Here is a 20269-nt window from a genome sequence, read left to right on the forward strand (position 1 = left end):
CAAGACATAGGAAACAGTGCACCTAAACCGACACTGACCTATCAGGATGTTTTTTCAAACCTTAAAAATACCCTCCTGTTGCACAAAATAGATAAAAGGGGCAGGATGTCTAGAGGACACAATCGACCCAGAGCCAAGTACTATTCTGTTACAACTCCATAAGTAACTCTGGACTTACATAGTGGAGAGCAGAACTGGCCCATGGATTCTCTTCCCAGCTCTTCCACCAACCTACTGTGTGACCTTGAGTAATTCACTTATCCTCATTTTACAGGTAAGAAAACAGAAGCGCAAAGAGGTTAACACTTACTTAGCGTTATAAAGTGCTTTGAGAACCTTACAGATGCTATACTACTACTATGTATTCACTTTACAGATGTCCAAAACAAAAAGTACAAAAATTATATATTTAATATGACTAAAGTATTTTTTATTAGCTGATATTCTGAGACCGATGTCTTTACAGTTAGGGAGTTTTGCTTATATTTTAACAATATTATTACATACTAGATATATATATTTGGGTCTTTCCGTAAAATGGCAGTAAAGAGTTTAGCTAGAATACAAAATATCTAAGTTGTTCTACCAAATCACTTGATGCAATTAAATCAATTCATAAAATGAAGTAGTTTCATTTTTCCACAGTAATGATATGGTAAATCAAATTTTTAAACTACTTAAATCAAGGTTAAAAAAATAGATATACGCACAGTTTGCTGAACTTACATCATGTATGCAAGTTTCCCATTACACAGTCTATAAAAAACCGAAGGGAAAATAAAATACCAAGAGAGATAAGAGTAGACCATCGTCCCAGATGCCTACTGCAATCAAAACCACAACGTTCTACATGAATGTTTTCTATTGAATCTAAACATTTTCTAAAAAATTCTATTTAGAATCAAAATAATCTATTAACAGCTGGAGTATAACATTAAAGTGTATGCGTGTGCATGTGGGGATGTGGAACTTGTATCTAGGGACAGTATTTGAATTACAATAGTTAAAAAGACAGTGACAAAATCATAAGAATAAATTGTATGGAAAAATCCCTTAGCAAGCTATTAGGTTGCTATTCAGGGCCAAATGTGATGTCTCCTGAGAGCATCTGAAGCCTCAGAAGGAAGTATTCCACACCTCCACTGTTCCATTAGCTCAGTGCTCTTGGGAGTCTACAAAGGTGCAGCAGGTACAGATTATTATTTTCTCATGCCTCAACTAAAAATACAAGCGAACACAGTGACTTATTTAATAATTCTTTGGAGAATACAGTAAACAAAGAGGTAACTAATCCATCTGGTCACAATCCTAATACAAGAACATCTTACACAAAGCAGAACACCTGGTCAAGATAAGCCACAATTATCTTGTTCAAAAAGGAGAGAATTTTGTCCAGTGGCTACCAAAAATGTACCTGCAAGTACTGTTGACTGTAAATAACTAGGCCAACTGAAAAGAGCACCCAATTATAATTAACTACGTTCTTAGATCTAAAAGCAAAACATGTAACTCATGATTAAAAGGGGGCTGCTACTGTGCATGTGTTAAGTTACAAGGTCTGACATGTGCACCCGCAAGTCACACCTCAACTATCTGAACAGAACAGGTGATACTGTATTAATCTGGGTAAATGAGGGAACTTTCAATGTAATTAATCCTTATCAGCGGACATGCCCTTGTTTTAGTTACAGAGATTTGACTGTACAATTTATTTATTTATTCTTAGCTCTGCCCCAGTTCTTCATTAGAGATGTGGCCTGCACAACCATTGGGATAGATAATAAGACAGAAAATATCACAATAGCGCTATATAAAGCCATGATACACCAACCCCTTGAATACTGCATGCAGTTCTGGTCGCCTGCTCTCAAAAAAGATGCATTAGAATTGGAAAAGATGCAAACAAGGGCAACAAAAATGATAAGGGGTATAGAACAGCTTCCACAGGAGGACTGATTAAAAAGACTCGGATTGCTGGAAAGGAGGGATATGATAGAGATCTACAAAATCACAAATGGTATGAGAAAGAGAATAAAGAACAGTTATTTACCCCTTCACTTAATACATGAATGAGGGGTCACCCAATGAAATTGTTAATAGGCAGCAAATTTAAAACAAACATAAGCAAGTATTTCTTCACACAACACACAGTCAACCAGTAGAACTTGGTGCCAGGGGATGCTGTGAAGGCCAAAAGTAGAACTGGGTTCAAAAAAAGGAGCTAAATAAGTTCATGGACGATAGGTCCATCAATGGCTACTAGCCAGGATGGTCAGGGATGCAATGCCATGATCTGGGTGTCCCTAAGCCTCTGACTGCCAGATGCTGGGACTGGATGCCAGGTAGGGTGACCAGACAGCAAATGTGAAAAATCGGGACAAGGGGTGAGAGATAATAGGAGCCTATATAAGAAAAAGACCCAAAAATCAGGACTGTCTCTATAAAATAGGGACATCTGGTCACCCTAATGCCAGGGGATGGACCATGTGATAATTGCCCTGTTCTGTTCATTCCCTCTGAAGCACCTGCAATTGATCACTGCTGGAAGACAGAATACGGGGCTAGACGGACCACTGTTCTAACCCAGGATGGCTATTCTTATGTTATGATGTTCCCCTAACATATAAAGGCAAGACATGTCTAAAAATAAAGATGGAGCTTAATCTCAGCAGGCTCCGCTGCATATTTGACTCCAAAGCATTAAATTATGCTTGCCGCTATCTTTGAGAAATCCTGAAAGGATGCAAAAAACTGAAACCAACATGTTGATAAGCCTTATGGCAAATTATTCCCTCGTCGTCATCAACACTAAATCCACCCTAAAGACCAACAGAAATGGTATAATACAATCACATCTTCACCCTCATGTTTGAAACTCCTTGTGAACAAAACATAGCAACCAATGCAAGAAGCCAAGTCATTCAGATATTTAGTTTGAAGGAGCATACAGTAAAGAGATTGTATTGATGAATAAAGCATCTTTGACAGGATCAGCTCACTGGAATTTGAGAAACAGATTTCCTCCTGGGAAAATTCTAGCTGAAATTCTATGCTTGATTAAGGACATAGAGAAAATTAAGTTTCTGCTGAAACATGAAGAGACTCAAAGGGTTATAAAAATCTGAATGTATGGTTTTAAAAGTAAAAATGCAACACTCCATGAGGCTGGAAAGCTCTGGAAGACTCTGTCCATGAACAAAAGTATTCATTTTTCCCAACAGGAAAATGTCAAGAAAACAGCAATTTTAACTGGGAAAACATTTGTGCGAGAGAGAGAATCAAATTACCCCACGGTCTGCCCATTTAAAAGGGTCTGGACAAATAAAAAGCTAAGAACATTCATGGTAAGATGCTGATGAGATGAACTGAAACTGGGCACAGATTCTGTGCAACAGAAGGAATATAACAAACAGCATGTTGGTCAAATTTTTGAGGGAACTATAAGAGGCTGGTAGGAGGAAGCAAGACATACAGAAATTTCTTCAGGGATATATGGAGATTACATGAAACACCTGTATGACCAGTGACTCTTTTCTTTAGCTCTGTGTTTTGTAGCAGTATTTGATGATACAGCTTTAGATTGTCATTGTGCAACAGATTAGGAAGATGACAATATTCTGCTCTACAGTTACATGGCAAAAATTTACTGTCAGAAATTATGGACGGGGGACAGATAATTTTGAGAAATAATGTTATGTCCCCTTTAGACCCCGATATTTTTCTGAGTATTTTCGCTCCAATCATTCTCAAAGCGTTCAAAAACATGTTTTGAATTAGCAACATTTTTACTGCAGCTGTAGGTGATTTTTTGGTAGGAGGGAAGGAAAAGGAGAGATCCTTGGAAAGTCATGAGATATAGACCACAGACATTTGTTTTAGTTTTAACCATTGGCAATAAGTAATTAACAAAAAACAAAAGACACACACAAAGTCAGTTCTGGAATAGTTTGCAATTTATTTTCAGCAGACATTAATCTTTAAGGACTGTTTTATTTTTCCTTTTTGTTTCTCAGATGACATCAGTCATGCTTCTTCCACTATTTCTAATCATAATCATTGCCCTCAACACTCTCTAGAACTCTAACACTAAAGCTCTGTACTAGATTGAAAACTCCCTATGCATACTTAACGAGCTTTAGTGAAATTTAAACCTCAAAACTGAAGTGACAGCAAATGCTATATTTTTGTATATTCCTCCTAATATGCAATAAAGACTTCATAAATCAAGTTGCTTGTGACATATGTAAACATAGTTTAAAGGAAGATATTACCATTGCAGTTTATCAGAAAATTGCAACATTTAAATACAAGCACAAATGTCGAGTTACAAGGCCAGGAAGAATAATTCAAGAGACAAACAGTTCTTTACTTGTGACAATACTAACTGGCAGAGTGACTACTGTTTTACCAGAAGGACTCTCACTTCTCCACCCACCCGACCCCAAATAAATAAATCTGCATAGTCTGCCTTCGAAAACACTGTTATTCTTTCATATGCAACCAAAATCTAGCAAATTTTCTGAGGAAGAATGAATCACCAAGACAATCAATTTGCAAATAAAACATTCTTTCAAGCAATATATCTTTAAAAAAAAACCCCAAAGTCTGAATCTTCTCTTCGATAGTGTACTTTAAAACTAAAGCCTTTACATAGCAGCATGATTCTGATAGAAATAGACAGGACTCTCCGTTTTTACGGAACTCTCAAATGTCTGTGTGTCAGCTGTCTGCAGGTTATTGTATTTTAAGTGAATACAAACAAAAAAAATTCAGTTCAGTGTATTTGACAATATATTCTTAGGGCCTGAATCAAAGCCCACAGCAGTCACTGAATAGGAGGAGTTCTTCCAATGACTTTAGTGGGCTTTGGATCCAGCCCTTACAGACTTATGTTCATTTCCAGAGCACATTAGTGTTTGTAGACCAAATTAAGTGACGCACAAGGCAGACGCTATGAAGTATTAGCACTTTCAGAAGGATAGTCTTGGCATATGGATCATACACTTCTCCTACAAGGAGATTCTCCTGTCCAGCATGTGTAGTCTTTTCAAAAGAAGTCTCCCTCCAACTCAGAATTCAAGAGCCACACAGCAGCCGCTTTCAATGCTAACTTTCTAAGAATATGAAAGACAGTTGATTTGGAAGTCAAAGCCTAAAGGCGATGACATGAACAACTGCCCAGCTCAGATTGCAACTCAAAAGGCTAAATGATCTTCAGGATCTCCACCAAGAAAGATGAAGGATACGTCTGCACTGGCAGAGTTATATTGCTGGCAGTTACAGCGCCACTCAGAGTGCTGAAGGGAAACCGCTGTTGTGTGTTCACACTGTCAGCTGCCTGTGCAATAGCATGTTCACACTTGTGGCATTTGCAGTGGTATTCAGAGCGGTGCACTCTGGGCAGCTATCCTACAGAGCATCTCTTCCTCTTCTGCTACCAAGAATCGTGGGAAGGCAGAAGGGGTCGCCGGGTATCCTGTCCCAATACTCCATGATGCATTGCTTTGCATCCCAGCAATTCTTGTGCTTCAGTCTGCATTTGGCGCCCTCTTTCAACCGTTTGTGTACTGCGCGCTCGGTCTCTTCAGTCTGCAGGAATGGATCCTGCACTGTTGACCAATATGCTGCTCACTCTCACTAACACATCATGAGTGGCAGTGGAGTTATTCCTTAAACTACAAAGGCAAGAAGAGTTCAACATTGATCTTGCCACGCATAGTAGGTACAGACATGAGATTGCCTGTGGCATTCACGGAGGTGCTGACCACAGTGGAATGCCGCTTTTGGGCTTGGGAAACAAGCACTGAGGGGTGTGATCACATCGTCATGCATGTCTGGGATTAGAAGCAGTGGCTGCAGAACTTTCGGATGAGGAACGACACATTCATGGGATCGTGTGATGAGCTAGCCCAATCCTGCAGCACCAGGACACAAGAATGAGAGCTGCCCTGTCGTTGGAGAAGCGCATGGCAATTGCACTATGGAAACTGGCTAGTCCAAACTGCTACTGATCGGTTGCTAACCAGTTCGGCGTGGGAAAGTCGACCATTGGACTCGTGTTGACGGAAGTTAATCACATCCTGCTCCGAAAGACTGTGCCTCTGGGCAACGTGCGTGACATTGTGGATGGCTTTGCACAAATGGGCTTCCCTAACTGCAGATTAGCGATAGATGGTACGCATATTCCAATTCTGGCACCAGACCATCTAGTCACCCAATACATTAATCAGAAGGGGTATTTCTCTATGGGTCTCCAGGCGCTTGTGGATCACCATAGGTATTTCATGGACATTAATTCAGGCTGGTCCAGAAAGATGCATGATGCACGTATTTTGGAACACTGTCCTGTTCAGGAAGCTGCAAGCAGGGTCTTTTTTCCTGGACCAGAAGATCAACATAGGGGAAATTAATGCCATGGCTTATAAAGCCATACACAGGGCACCTTGACACAGCAAAGAGCAGTTCAACAACAGGCTGAGCAAGTGCAGAAAGACTGCTGAATGTACTTTTGGCCGTTTAAAGGCCCGCTGGTGCTGCCTATATGGGAGGCTGGACATGGCCAATGACAATATTACGATGCTTATAGCTGCATGCTGTACACTACATAATATTTGTGAAGGGAAGGGTGAAAGCTTCACTCAGTGCTGGACTGCTGAGGCTCAGTGCCTGGAGGCTGAATTTGAAGAGCCAGAGACCAGGGCTATTAGAGGGGTACAATGCGAACCCATAAGGATCAGGGATGCCTTGAGGCAGCAATTTGAAGCTGAAATCCACTAATATTTATTGCTATGCTTGGGAGTGTAGTGCTTGTAATGCTAGGAGGTATTTGTGATTGGTGCAGACGATGCACTATGAAGGTTTAAGAAAATTGTCTGTTGCTTTGCAGGGCTCTGTTTGCTTTAAAACCAAAACAATTACTTTATTAAAAAACAACAACCGGAGGAGAGAGACAACCAAAAAAAACAAACAAACAAACATCAGCACTATGGGGCTTGGGGTAGGGAAGGTCCCAGGAGGAGGTGGGGCCCAGGATGGTTAAAGATTTGTATATGTCCAGGTATCATATACAACCTTATCCTTTGGAGTACAGTGCAGTGGGTACTGTACTTCAGCAGGACTAAACTGCAGAGGGACAGGTGTTGAGTGTAGTGGGAGTCCGCAGTGCTGGACTATGACTAGGGCGACAGGAGTGGAATGCAATGGATACAGACTGAAGCCAGGAGGTTGATAAGAGCGTACTGGAGGTGTCTAGGGGGTGCATGGGAAAGAGTTTTGCGACAGCAGCTGCAGGGGAGGGCAGGGGCAGAGCAGCTCAGTTTGTAGTGCTTGTAGCGCCTGGAGCGTGTCCGCTTGGCGCTCCATTACTTTTAAAAACCGATGTACGGTTTCATTCTGGCACACCGCATTCTCCTTTTGGTCCCTCTTCTTGCTGTCCTGCAACTCCTTCAATTCTTGCTTTTCAGCTGCAGAGTGCAGAAAGTCCTCTTCAGTTCTTCGTGGCCCCTTTCTAATTCTGCGCAGCTGTTCAGCTGGTGATAACAAAGAGGGAGGCTGGGCTCCCAAGATTGTATCTGTGAAGCCAAAAATGCAACATTTTACAGAAGCAGTATTGTTTGCAACACACGGACCACTGACTCAGTGATTTAAAACACAGCCACTATTCACATACCCGTCACTAATTGGCTAACCCCAGGTAAGCACACATGAGCCACAAGACTCCCAAAATGGTAAGTAACCGCAGGGGCAGGGGAAATCAGTGTTCCAGGACCATATTGTACACAGGGCATGTGGCTCTTGGGGACAGCCAAAACTGTAGGGGGATGGGCCTTATAATCATTATAATCATATAATCTGTCCCCACATTTTCCACAGGCTTTGATTATGGAAGATATCTTGCTGCTGAGGTAAGCAAGAAATCAAGGGAGGGTCTTCTCCAAGATTGCGGCTTCTGCCCTGGCCCTTATGCTGCTTGCCTGTGTGCGGAAATGGTCCCCCCCAGTGATGGCAGAGTGGCACAGGAAAGTTACCCTTAATGGGGAAAGAAACAAAGCAGCTCTGCCAAAGAACCTGTGGCAGTGGATTTCCCAGCATCTCCATGAGAGCTTCATGGAGATCGGAAGGAGATTCCCATGAAGTGAGGGAGTCAATCAACACCTTGTTCCGCCGTTCAGACTAGTCATGTGGTGGTATGAGCATCATGCAGACAAAAGCCTGCTTTCTGCAACCCTCCTGCCCCCAACAACTTACTTCAGTGATTCCCAAAAATCAAAGCTACTTGCCTCCTTTCCTGTTTGTGCCCCACCAAGCTCCAACAGCTGTGACTGGCTAGCCTCCTCCAGGGTAGAGAAGAGCTCCTGGCTGCATGCATCTCCGAGTTCCGAGTCGTCCTCTGCCTCTGGGTTCCCCTCCCCAAGATTTCCTCCTCCTGGCTCAGTCCACTCTCAACTGGCACGCGAGCCACTGAAGCATCCACAGTGACCTTCACAGTGGAGTGGGGTTGCCACCAAATATTGTGTCCAGCTCTTTGTAAAACGGGCAACTCATGGACACAGCACCGGAGCGGCAGTTTGCCTCCCACACCTTGTGGTAGGCGTTCCACAGCTCCTTCACTTTGACCCTGCACTGCAACATGTCCCAGTCATAGACCCTTTCTGTCATCCATCGTGAAATCTGTCTGCAAGTATCATAATTCCTGCAGCTGGAACTGGACAGCCTCCTCTCCCCAAATGCTGATGAGGTCCAGCAGCTTGGCATTGCTCCAAGCGGGGGATCATCTGATGCGTGGAGCAGGCATGGTCACCTGGAAAGATGTGCTGTGACCACTGCACACGTCACCAAGCAAACAGGAAGGGGACTTTCAAAATTCCCAAGGAATTTAAGGGGTGGGGCTGACAGTTGGTCACCTGAGGGCAGGGCAGGGCAGTAAAGTTCAAACCAATGACTAGAGAGATGAGAACAGGCATTGTGGGACACCTCCCGGAGGCCAATCGCAGTGCTGTAATCGACCAGGGTGTGTACACTGGCACTGTGGCGCTGTAGCTCCGACGCAGAAAGCTGTACGCCTCTCCTCAGGGTGGTTCTGTGCATTAAGTGGGTTGGCAGTGGGTACACCTCGGGAGTTATATTGCAGAAAGCCGCTTTACTGCGTTGGAAACTTGCCAGGGTAGACAAGGCTGAAGAGACAAGACTGAGTTTTGCTGTCTCTTTAAAAGGGTGATTTCCCCCCCTTCTAGAAATTAAAATGTTTTCCATAATATTTAAAAAACACCTTAACACAACATTCAGGTTCCTAACAACCACATTTTTTATTTCATCAGATATAACTGTCTTCCATCAGACTGAAAAAAAATCGGAGAAGACAATGTTTAGCTTTTATAAACCGTGTTGCATCCATCGCAAGACACATGCAGGACCACATTTTAATCACAATATCTACTCAACCGATACACTGCCAGTTTATTATTATATAAGTAGCCTTATCAAAAGACAACCACATTTATTTTTAAGAAAAGATTTATAATACAATAAACTGAAATAAATTCTTCCTCCCCTATTGATTCAACCTTTATCTCACATTCCACAACATAGACCCCCCCCATCAAAATCCATGACTAGTTGTTCAGTGGGAAAGGGAGTTTTGAAGATTCTTCAAGAAAACCCCATAGGCTCGAACAGAAACACAGAGTTTGCAGGCTATTACACATAAATGGCTCAAACAACTTGTGAGTTTTACTTGATCACCAGAAAAACTTGTTTCTGTTGTTAATGGGAAGGAATCTGCTAAAGTTACTTTATGTTTCCTGCTAATGCACTGACAAAACCATTCTGAAAAAAATGATTCTTGTACACAGTCTGAAACAAATAGTGAAGATACAGGAACAACATGTGTAATATCCTATCTATACGGAAGATTTCCCTCTTCCTTCTAAAGGACTTGATTAGAATTGTTATATTCTTTCCCTTTGTCTTAATAATTGATTTTTTTAAATTGCAAAATAAACCAAGACCAACATTTAGAAAACAAAACCAAAAGCTCAATAATTCTTAGATATCAACTGTTCAAAAATGCATTTCAAAGGATAGGCTTGGAGAATGAGTTAAAGATTGCATATGCTGGGGAGCTGGATGGTCAGGGGAATAGGTATTGTGGACCAATATCCTCGTAAGGTCACTTGTCTGAATTCAGTCTGGATTGACAGTGACCATACAGTTTTTCACTCTGTCATTCACTGGATTATGCAAAATAATTGAGGTCTAGTGGACCAGTGTAGAAACAGGGATTAAATTGTGTATCAGACAATATCTCCACATTCCTGTTAATACACCCCAGAATATTAGCCTTTTTTGCAAGTGCATCACATTGACTCATATTCAATTTCTAGTCCACTGTAACCCCCAGATCCTATACAGCAGTACTACTGCCTAACCAGTTATTCTCCATTTTGTATTTGTGAATTTGATTTTTCCTTCCTAAGTGTAGTACCGTGTCCTTGTCTTTACTGAATATCATCTTGTTGATTTCAGACCAATTCTCCAATTTGTCAACTTCATTTTGAATTCTGATCACAGATTCATAGAAATGCATTGCTGGAAAGGACCTTGAAAGGTATGCTAGTTCAGCCCCCTGTATTGAGGTGGGACTAAGTATACCTAGATCATTTCTGACAGGTGTTTGTCTAACGTTCTTAAAAACCTCCAATGACAGCAAATCCACCACCTTCCTTGGAAGCTTATATGGGTAGTTAAGGTCTGGAATAGTTGGGAAGTTTTCCTAATATCTAACCTAAATCTATCTTGCTGCAGATTAAGCCCATTACTTTTGTCCTACCTCCAGTGGACACTGAGAACAACTGATCACTGTCCTTTTTCAAATACCTCCAATCCAGTCCTCCAAAGTGCTTGCAACCCCTTCCAATTGGTGTCATCTGCAAATTTTATAAGCACACTCTCCACTCCGTTATCTCAGTCGTTATGAAAATGTTGAATGGTACCAATACCAGAGATAAGGCAGACCCCGGTGGGACACCACTAAATATGTTCTCCCAGTTTGACAATGAACCACTAGCAACTACTTCTTGAGTATGGTTTTCCAATCAGCTGTGTACCCACCTTATAAATTTCATCAAGACCACATTTCCCTAGTTTGCTTATGAGACTGTCATGTGGGGCAGTGTCAAAAGCTCTACTAAAAATCAAAATACATCATATCTACTGTTCCCCTGTTCACTAGGCCAGTTTCTCCTATTATCTTTAATAAATAATTTGCATTTCTATCAAGCTTTACATAAAGCGCTTTAAAATATTAGTAAACTAAGCACGAGACATTTAAGTATTACGGGAAAACTGAGGCACAGAGAAGCTACTTGATCTATTCACGGTCTTGCAGTAAGACTGAGCCAGAAATACAAGTCTACTAACTAGAAAGCCATCTTTCCCTTATTTGTCACTTTTCCCATTTGATTTCCTGTGTCTCTTTTTCAACATCTGATTTCCAGCATTGTTTCATTTCTGTTGAACTATTTCAACCTCTCCTCTTTTTTAATAAGGCTTTTCCAAATTACCCATTCCCTGTTTATTCCTCCCTTTCTGAAGCCACACACGACAGTGACCCTCCCTCCAGAGCCTGTCAATGTAAGCTGTCACCAAAACACCATTTTTTAACCCCTAAATCTACCCCTCTTTGTGTCTGCCCTGTCATCTTCTCCATTCAGTTTGCTCCCTCCTGTTTCATTGAGGCTGGTATATTGAATCCTGCACACAATACTTCCAAAGGAGGAGCAAAGTCAAAGAGAAAAGGATCATATCAGTTTCACTTTACCACCAGTTGCTGGAAAAATGCAACATGCAGCAGCACAGACCTGCTCCTTTGCAGTATTCTTATGAAAATACAGTTTCAAAATATTAAGGAGGGAGGGAAGGGAAGTCACAGGCTTCCTGCTAGTACGTGCCGAATTTAAACCCTTACTACATCACAAGGGGCCCCATTGTTGGCAGTGTTGTGGAGGCACAAAGGATTTGGTTGGGATGGTATCTGAACTATCTTTAAAGATGGCTTCTCCTAGTCAAGGATGAGGCACAGTAAAAAGGCAGCATGGGGAAGCTTGTACTCCCAGTGCACATGCTGTAACTGCTGTGTGAATATGTCAGTCCACAGTGTTGCCAATTCAATACCTTCTATAAGAATTGCAAGCACTTATGCTAATGCGAAGCACTTCTGAAAATCCCACCCTAGATATATTTCTATTATAGACCTTGTCCTGCTTCCCCAATATCACAGAAGTTGTTCACCCATACCACAATGCTTTATCTCCTTCTCATAAAGGAAGAGAGTTTTTTTTTCTGTTCACAACCAGGATATAATTTATAAGACCCATGTTTGATTTTTTGAAGCAGTCTTTGCTGTAGTTATCCAGCTAAAAAGCTTTAACCACCCTCAAATTCACCTCAGTGCAGATAACAATTAAACATCTTAATTACTTGGAAAACCCTTGCCGTTCCTCAAAAAACTAATTAGCTAAAACAATCAAGAATTTGAATCCCACAAGGACAATTTATAGTTTGGCATGTATGTATAAATAAAAGATTTCACCTAGTTAAAATACTACACATAGGACTCAAGGCCAAGTTTAGCTGACTGCTCAGATACAATTGCCTTTGATATAAAATAGTGGTTTTCAACTTTTTTTCATTTGCGGACCCCTAAAACATTGCAAATGGAGGTGCAGACCCCTTCAGAAACCTTTGACAGTCTGTGGATCCTCAGGGGTCTGTGGACCGCAGGTTGAAACCCACAAATATAGAATAGAGGCAGAATACAAGAATTGTTGCAGTAAACTAGCACACTTAGCACTGGAAGTTTAATTAGCAGAAATTAAAAATATCTGACCAACAAAGAAAAAAACCTGCACCACAAAGATACCTGCTTCATTTATTTTGAAAGCATATTGCGTGTCTTTTACAAGATGTACTTTCTTTGGGCTTGTAACACACATGATCACAGAGGTGACCAAATCAAGGACATCCAAGCTTTCAACAGTACTACCAACCTAGATTTCTTTTAAGCCACACAGTTAACCTGCATCACTGGAAAAGATTTAAAACCACGCCCATGGTAGACAGCTAAAGGGATTCCAAAGGATAATTTACACTAATGAATAACTCCACACTCACAGTGTATTACAGCATTTACAAACAACCTATCATAAGAATATAAGTGCCAAACTGGGTCAGACCAAAGGTCCACCCAACCCAATATCCTGTCTCCAATGATGGCCAGTATCAGAGCTTCAGGGGGAATGTATAAAACAGGGCAGTTGGAGTCATCAGCCCATCTTCTACTCCTGGCTGCCCGAGGTTTAAGGTTGCACCAAGTATGGGATGGCATCCCTGGCCATCTTGGCTAATAGCCATTGATGGACCTGACATCCACAAACTTATCCAATTATTTTTTGAACCCAGTTATACTTTTGATCATCACTATATCCCAAGGCAATGATTTCCACAAGTCATTCATCACATCCATTTATTTTGTTGTTGTATATGTGACTGAGTTTATCCTTGACTTTTTCTAATGGGATTGGTATGAAATAAAAAAAATTAACGTTTCATTTATCAGACCAGAAAACTAAATCCCTACTTCTTATATATTGAAAATCTGGCAGGGAATCAAGTGGATAAGTTGCAGGGGGATGGGCAAGAAAGAAGGAAGGTGTAGGGAGCAATTAACTCACTTTAGGAAAAATACAAATAATTTAAGGAACTAGTGTAAAATCTGCAAGGTCCTCCGTTCTTAAACATACCTTTCCCCTAACATCTGAAGGTTAAGTTATGATTTACTTATTCTTCTGGTAGCAATTAAAAAACGTAGATGCCACACGACACGCTTTTTCCACATTCTGTATGCTTCTCTACTGTGGTTTCCATGTAACTAAACGTCCCAACACTTATTAGTGATAGAGGGAATGTATGAAGGCAATGTGTCACTCATTACTTACTAGCAACATCACATTTGCAACCATTAATATCTTTAGTAGATTTAATGTGTCGGTTTTATGGGCCAATTTCTGAAAAATACCCATTAACGTCAATGGAAGTTACAAAAGCCAAGTATTACAGATGCTTAGCAATTTTCAGCATCTGATTCTATGTCAGGGTCAAATCCTACAACCCTCCACCCACCTGACTAACCAAATTAAATTAATGAAGATTACTCGCATGAGTAAGATTTTGCAGGATTGGGCCCCTAGACAGAGAGTGTTGTCTTGGGCAAAGAGAAAATATTCTTTACAAATAGCAGCTAAAAGGTCACAATGTAGAATGTTATTTATTGTCAATCAGTCTAAACTTTCTTTCAAGAGAATGCTGAACTAGTGTTTGGGGATTACGAGAAAGTATTGTCCAGGTTCTTTGGCTGGATGTTTAGCTCAGACATTCTTCCTGAAGAATTATCTACTGAAAAAAACTAACTAATCCTCTGAGACAGAAGATTCACATACTAAATGATGATGTCTGAAAGTCAAAATATCACAAAATTGGAAAATATATTATCTTTGAAAAAAGTATAATGAGGATACAACACAATCTAACAAAAAGATGCTGGGCTTTGAAATTCCAGTGCCCAGAAATCAAGTTGAAATTGTTGTAATTCTAAGAGCACACACCTTTCTCAAGCAGAGATTGTCTGCAAGCATAAACAAAAGCCAGGAGGAATCGTTATCTCCCCTCAATAGGATTAAGTGAAACATTATAAAACAAGAACCTTTCTTGACCAAAAAATATGGTTCAGGGATTTTTTGTCCAATTAATAGTACAGAAGTCTAATTATTATTATCAACAACTTGCTATAGCATTGAAATAAAGCTGAAAAGTTGTCTTAACTATATGTAAAGTTAAAAACTAAACTATTGATAAGAATGACTTTTTATGCCTAACACTTTCCCCATCAATACTGCCAAATAATATAACAGATATAAATAAGTGTAAACACAGAAAGCTTTAAGCAACATGATTTAATACACCATCACTGTAGTCAAACAGCAAACACAGGAAGAGAAAAGAAATTCCAACCCAGAATCCCAATACCTCACAAACCAGAGTATATAATAAAGATACTGAAACATAAGCTCCATGTTTGAAATAAAGAAAACTGCATTTGTTTTGTACTTTTGAATCTAACAAGAGAAAATGTTTACAGCAGCATGAATCAATGTGCTACAGAAGAGGTAAATCAGTGTCAGCCATGTTATGAAAGAAACTGCAGTGGAAAAAAAAAATCTTAGTCTTAATCAAGTCTGGTACACAGAGCCTAGATAAAATCATTGTATAGCAATGTCACTTATTTATTACTAGTGTCCGACTTCTTCCAGATAAACTGCACATAAGAACATTGATTATTCCCATCTAAGCATACACAGCTAAATTCTCAAAGTCATAACATTAAGAAGGAAATATACTGGATATAACTCAAAAGCAACCACTATTGTATAGTACACACATCCTAAGGTATGGAGTGAAAAAGATGAATGCACTTACTCAGCATTAAATCCATTCACATGTAAGATCCTCATCTGTTTGACTATTGTGCTTTTACCAGATTCACCAGCACCTAGAAAATGAAAGTAAATCAGTTTCAGAAGGAAGCATGAGTGGTGCAGGGGCACATAAAAATCTTCTCTTCAGGAGCAAAAATCAAAAAAATTTGGATTACTCAGTGCAAGAGTGAAAAGTGAAAGAAAAAAGTAACTGCTATAGGAAACTGCAGACATGGCTAAAAATAAATGCCCAGTTCCAGTCATGTGTCAGAGCTCAAACTTGGAAGATTTTACCGACCATTATTTCTAGTGTCAATGTTAAAAGCAGGCTGGTGGTTTGGAGGAAGAGATGGGGCAACTTTAAGATTTTTTATTTTTATTTTTTTCGGAGGGGACTGGGGAGGAAAAACTGAGAAGTTTGAATCTTCTCATTTGGTCACCACTTTCTGGTGGAGAGAAAGGTCAAGTCAATGAAATCCATGTGAAGCAAAAGCATTTTTTAGTTAGACCCTCAAAATCTTTGAGCCTTAAATGCAGTGCCTGTCATACAAACACTGAAACTTAACCACTCAATATGCAAGATACGGACATCATTATCTGAATAAGGAAAGCAGTCCTTCCGACCCCTCCACCCACACATTTGCAGAAAAAGCTCCCTCCTCCTACCCCAGTCTGCATCCTGTAAGCAGCCTCCCCTCTTCTCTCCACATGCTCCAAACACACTCTCTCACACACACACACACACACACTCTCTCTCTCTCTCTCTCTGGGTTGCAGAGAAAGCCCTCTCCAGTCTGCATCCTGTAAGCAGCCCTTCTTGTCTTCTCCCACCCCCACACATACCCTGAACTAAAGAGAAAGCCCCTTCACTTTAGTCAGCTTCCTATAAGCAGTACCTTTCTGGTTTTCCCCCACCCTACACACCGAGCCTAGGCTGTGGAGAAAGCCCTCTTTCTCCCATTCCAGTCTGCACATTGTACCCACTCCTCCTGCATACTAAAGGGCTTCAGCAACAAAATCCAAATGAGGCATCCACACGTTCAGATCGGTGGCTCTCTGTGCAAAGCAGACAGACATTTTTTGCAGAGTAAACCCCCTTGTCCTAGTGAATTATACACATAGATGATCTCTCTAGCATCCTTTGGCTGCTTGTTTTCCCCTGCCGTAAGCCTGGGTCTCAGTAACAGAAAGCGCACACAGACCTTTGCAGGATGGGTTCATGGAAGCACAGTTTGTGTTTCTAGGATGCCAGGCCTTCCCTAGCACACACTGACAGCACAAGCCTCCATTTTGAGTCTCATGTTCAAAACTGCATTTTAGTAGTTATATTTCAAAATTTGTTTTCTGACGGAGACACTCACCTCTGTCTTCTGCCATAAAAGCTGTTTCCCCCCCCCAAGTCCTTAATAGCTCTGCCCTCCTTCCAAACAAGCCTCTTTAGATATTTTGCTGCCCAGACTCCAAAACCTTATACCTCTTTTCTCCCCTTTTCATCAGTTAAGAATAGTTTCTGCCCCTACCTTTGCATGTAGGCAACCACCATATCCCCCCCACCAACAAAAAGCAACCTTGCCATCTGATAAGACAGGGAGCAAAACCAATCAAAAACATGAACATTCCTCGTTAAAGCAGAAACTGGGTCATCTCCACAACTGGAAATAACCTGTGTATTGCAATGAATGTTGCATCTGCTGAGATACTTACACACAGAGTAATTAACAACAGAATTTCAACTCTAATGCAGAATTTCCTAATGATTGCCTCAGACAGATTTTAACTTCCAGTTTCTTAATTTCCTTTTCTAGTTTTATTTTGTTAAGAGTAAAAACAGAGTATAAAATGTAATTGACATGCCATGGAGTTAGAGGCTTCTCTGGACCAGACAGAACAACAGTGGACCAAGTTGAAGCTTTATATATTGCTCTGAATGAGCCCATTCCTAAAACGTGTAGCTCCTTATGGAGAAACAGGGACATATAAAGGCCCCAGTAGTATGAACACTTACATATGTGCTTAACTTTACCACCATGGGTAGTCCTACTGATTTCAGGGAGACTAGTCATGATAGTAAAGATAACTATATATATGTTTACAGGACTAGAGCCCAAGAACAGTATTATCGATCCATCAGATGGAATGTATTTAGGAACTCTGTATTATTCTTAATATTCTCTCACATACTGTTATTACAATGCTTTGCATTTAAGAGTTTCTCATTTATAGATTTCAAGTGCTCTACAGAAGTGGATAAGCATAAGACAATAATACACATATACAGGCATTTTACCATTAAGGTATGTGTGTTACAGATTTCACATAAATGCATGACAGCTACTGTTTTAAATCTCAACATCTGGGTCATTCACATTAAAAAAAAAAAAAAAAACCATGAAGAGGCCTTATACCTATTATAAAAAGAGCCTACAAGTTTTCATTTATAGATATCTGAGCCATTTTCCCGTTACCAAAGACAAAAAAAGTACATCACAACCAAATGTCTTCTATTTTTTGAAATCTTGTGGCTTACTTACACAAACAAACTAATTTGATAGGATTTTCCTGTGTGAATATTTATATAACAGTCTTCTGAATCTCTGGCTGAAATTTGCCCCAGACTGAAAGCCAAACTGTACTAAAAAGAGGGGTCTTCTATGGGAATGCTGACAGACCCTTAAGCATAGGGGATGCTACAATAATTCTTCTGTTTTTTTCTCCATTTATGCCAAAACTCTTAGCTTCTTCTAAATCAGCACTTTAAAGATTTTACTCATGAGGATATCTAAGTCTGCACCCCATCAAAAAAATCAAGATGTTATTTCATAACAGAACTGATTCAGTTTTACCTAGGGCAACCTCTCCTCCACACAAAAAGAAACCTTTAATACGTTCACGAGCAATACACTCTACAGTGACTGAATTTGCTTATATCTCATTTTAAAAACATTTCAAAACAATATGCCTGCCCCGATACAATAAAAATATTAATTAAAAATGTAATTTTGGGGTCTTCAACACCCTTTAAACCTCAACTTGTATTTCTAATTGTATCTGCTCAAAAATACCACACATGCAAATAACCCAGTCATTCATATATATATATATATATATATATATATATATATATATATATATATATATATAGGACCAAGCCATAAATGCTCCCCAGAACACATAACATTTAACTAGATTTTCAACAAAAAATAATAATAATGGCAATTGGCATGACAGAGGAGAGTGTACATGTCCATGACCCTTTGAAAAACAGCCTGTTTCCCACCACAACCCTGACATTACACTTCACAGCCTCCCCACCACAGATATTCACACACACCCAATCCCTTTCCTTGTTCCCCTCAAGGATTAACATCCCTTCCCCAACCACTTCCCCATCCTATTTTCCAACACAGTATCCCCCTCATTAAAAATCCATTTCCCCATCTCTCTCCTCCACAGCCTGGCTTGTAAGGTGCATTTCCCTGTTCCCATCCCCGATTTCAAAGCAGGGGAGTTCCTCCAGATCTCCCTTCCCCACCCACACCCCAACAAGCCCATTTAATTCCTCCTTCCCCAACAGTAAGTGGGATCAGTGAGTTGCCCTGTAGACATGCTCATCTCTGAATAAGCACCCCACTCCCTGTGCCCCTGAGCCCTGTTCCCTTCCTCACCTATTAGGAGGAGCCTGGGTAGGCCCTGAAGATTTACTAGCTCTTTCTGAACAGCAGTTTCCCTCCACATCTCCCTCTAGGCTCAAACCCCTGATCTTTCCCAATCCCCAACCCCCTTACCAGACCTATTTATCGTCCCATAACTCCCTCTCTCAGACCCAACTGTTTTCCCGCACCTCGCACCCCTTTACACAGGGTCAGGTCCTCAGGAGCCAATGAGCATCCCTACAGACCCGCTTGGACCATGTGCTTTCCTTTCCCCTAGGCCTTCTCCAGTCCCTCATTACCCAGCAAGAACCCTCATCTGCTTCTCCCCCTTTCGGAAACCTCCACCCAGACCACTCTTCTTACGGGCTCCCCCAATGGATGGTGTTTTTGACCTGTTTCTCCCAGATCCCCCAAGCCCTCCCCTTTACTCAATGAAACTGCGGGGCTCTAGAGACCTACTTCCCACAACCCCCCCTCCTCCTGGCCTAGGGCCACCCCACCTTCCCCAGGGAGAGTAGCCTAGACCTTCCTCCCAACCACTCTCTCTCCTAACTCCGGAGAGACGAGCCAATGAGTGGGCCCTACACACCTACTTCCCCCGGGCCAGGCCCCCGTCTCCTCACACCCCCCCCCGGAAGAGCAGCTGGTGGTGGCCCTACAGACCTGCTCCCCCAGACCCCCATCTCCCCAGGGCCCCCCTGGAAGAGCAGCCGGTGCTTGGCCCTACAGACTCCTGCCCTGTCTCCCCATCCCCCTCACTCAGTAAGAGCAGCCAGGTGCATAGCCCTACAGACCTGCTCCCCCAGGCCCCTGCCTCCCCAGGGCCCCCCTCACCCAGTAACAGCAGCCGGGTGTGTGGCCCTACACACCCCAGGGCCTCTGTCTCCCCAGCAAGAGCAGTCGGTGCGGGGCCCTACAGACCTGCTCCCCCAGGGCCGCCCTTACCCAGCAAGAGCAGCCGGTGCGCAGCCCTATAGACCTGCTCCCCCAGGGCCCCCCTTACCCAGCAAGAGCAGCCGGTGCGCAGCCCTATAGACCTGCTCCCCCAGGGCCCCCCTTACCCAGCAAGAGCAGCCGGTGCGGGGC

General features: G+C 41.5%; 1 protein-coding gene across 7 annotated transcripts in view; it reads right to left on the minus strand.

Annotated features, from left to right (window-relative positions):
• GNAS (GNAS complex locus) overlaps positions 1-20269 on the minus strand; it is a 276404-nt gene that overhangs the window by 143325 nt on the left and 112810 nt on the right. For all 7 annotated transcript variants that reach the window (XM_038369574.2, XM_038369571.2, XM_038369572.2 and 4 more), the window contains exon 2: positions 15532-15604. In XM_038369574.2, coding sequence (XP_038225502.2) covers positions 15532-15604 — 73 coding nt within the window. The remainder of the gene's footprint in view (positions 1-15531; positions 15605-20269) is intronic.

This window comes from Dermochelys coriacea, chromosome 13 (genome assembly GCF_009764565.3).
Source record: "Dermochelys coriacea isolate rDerCor1 chromosome 13, rDerCor1.pri.v4, whole genome shotgun sequence".
Lineage (NCBI taxonomy): Eukaryota > Metazoa > Chordata > Testudines > Dermochelyidae > Dermochelys > Dermochelys coriacea.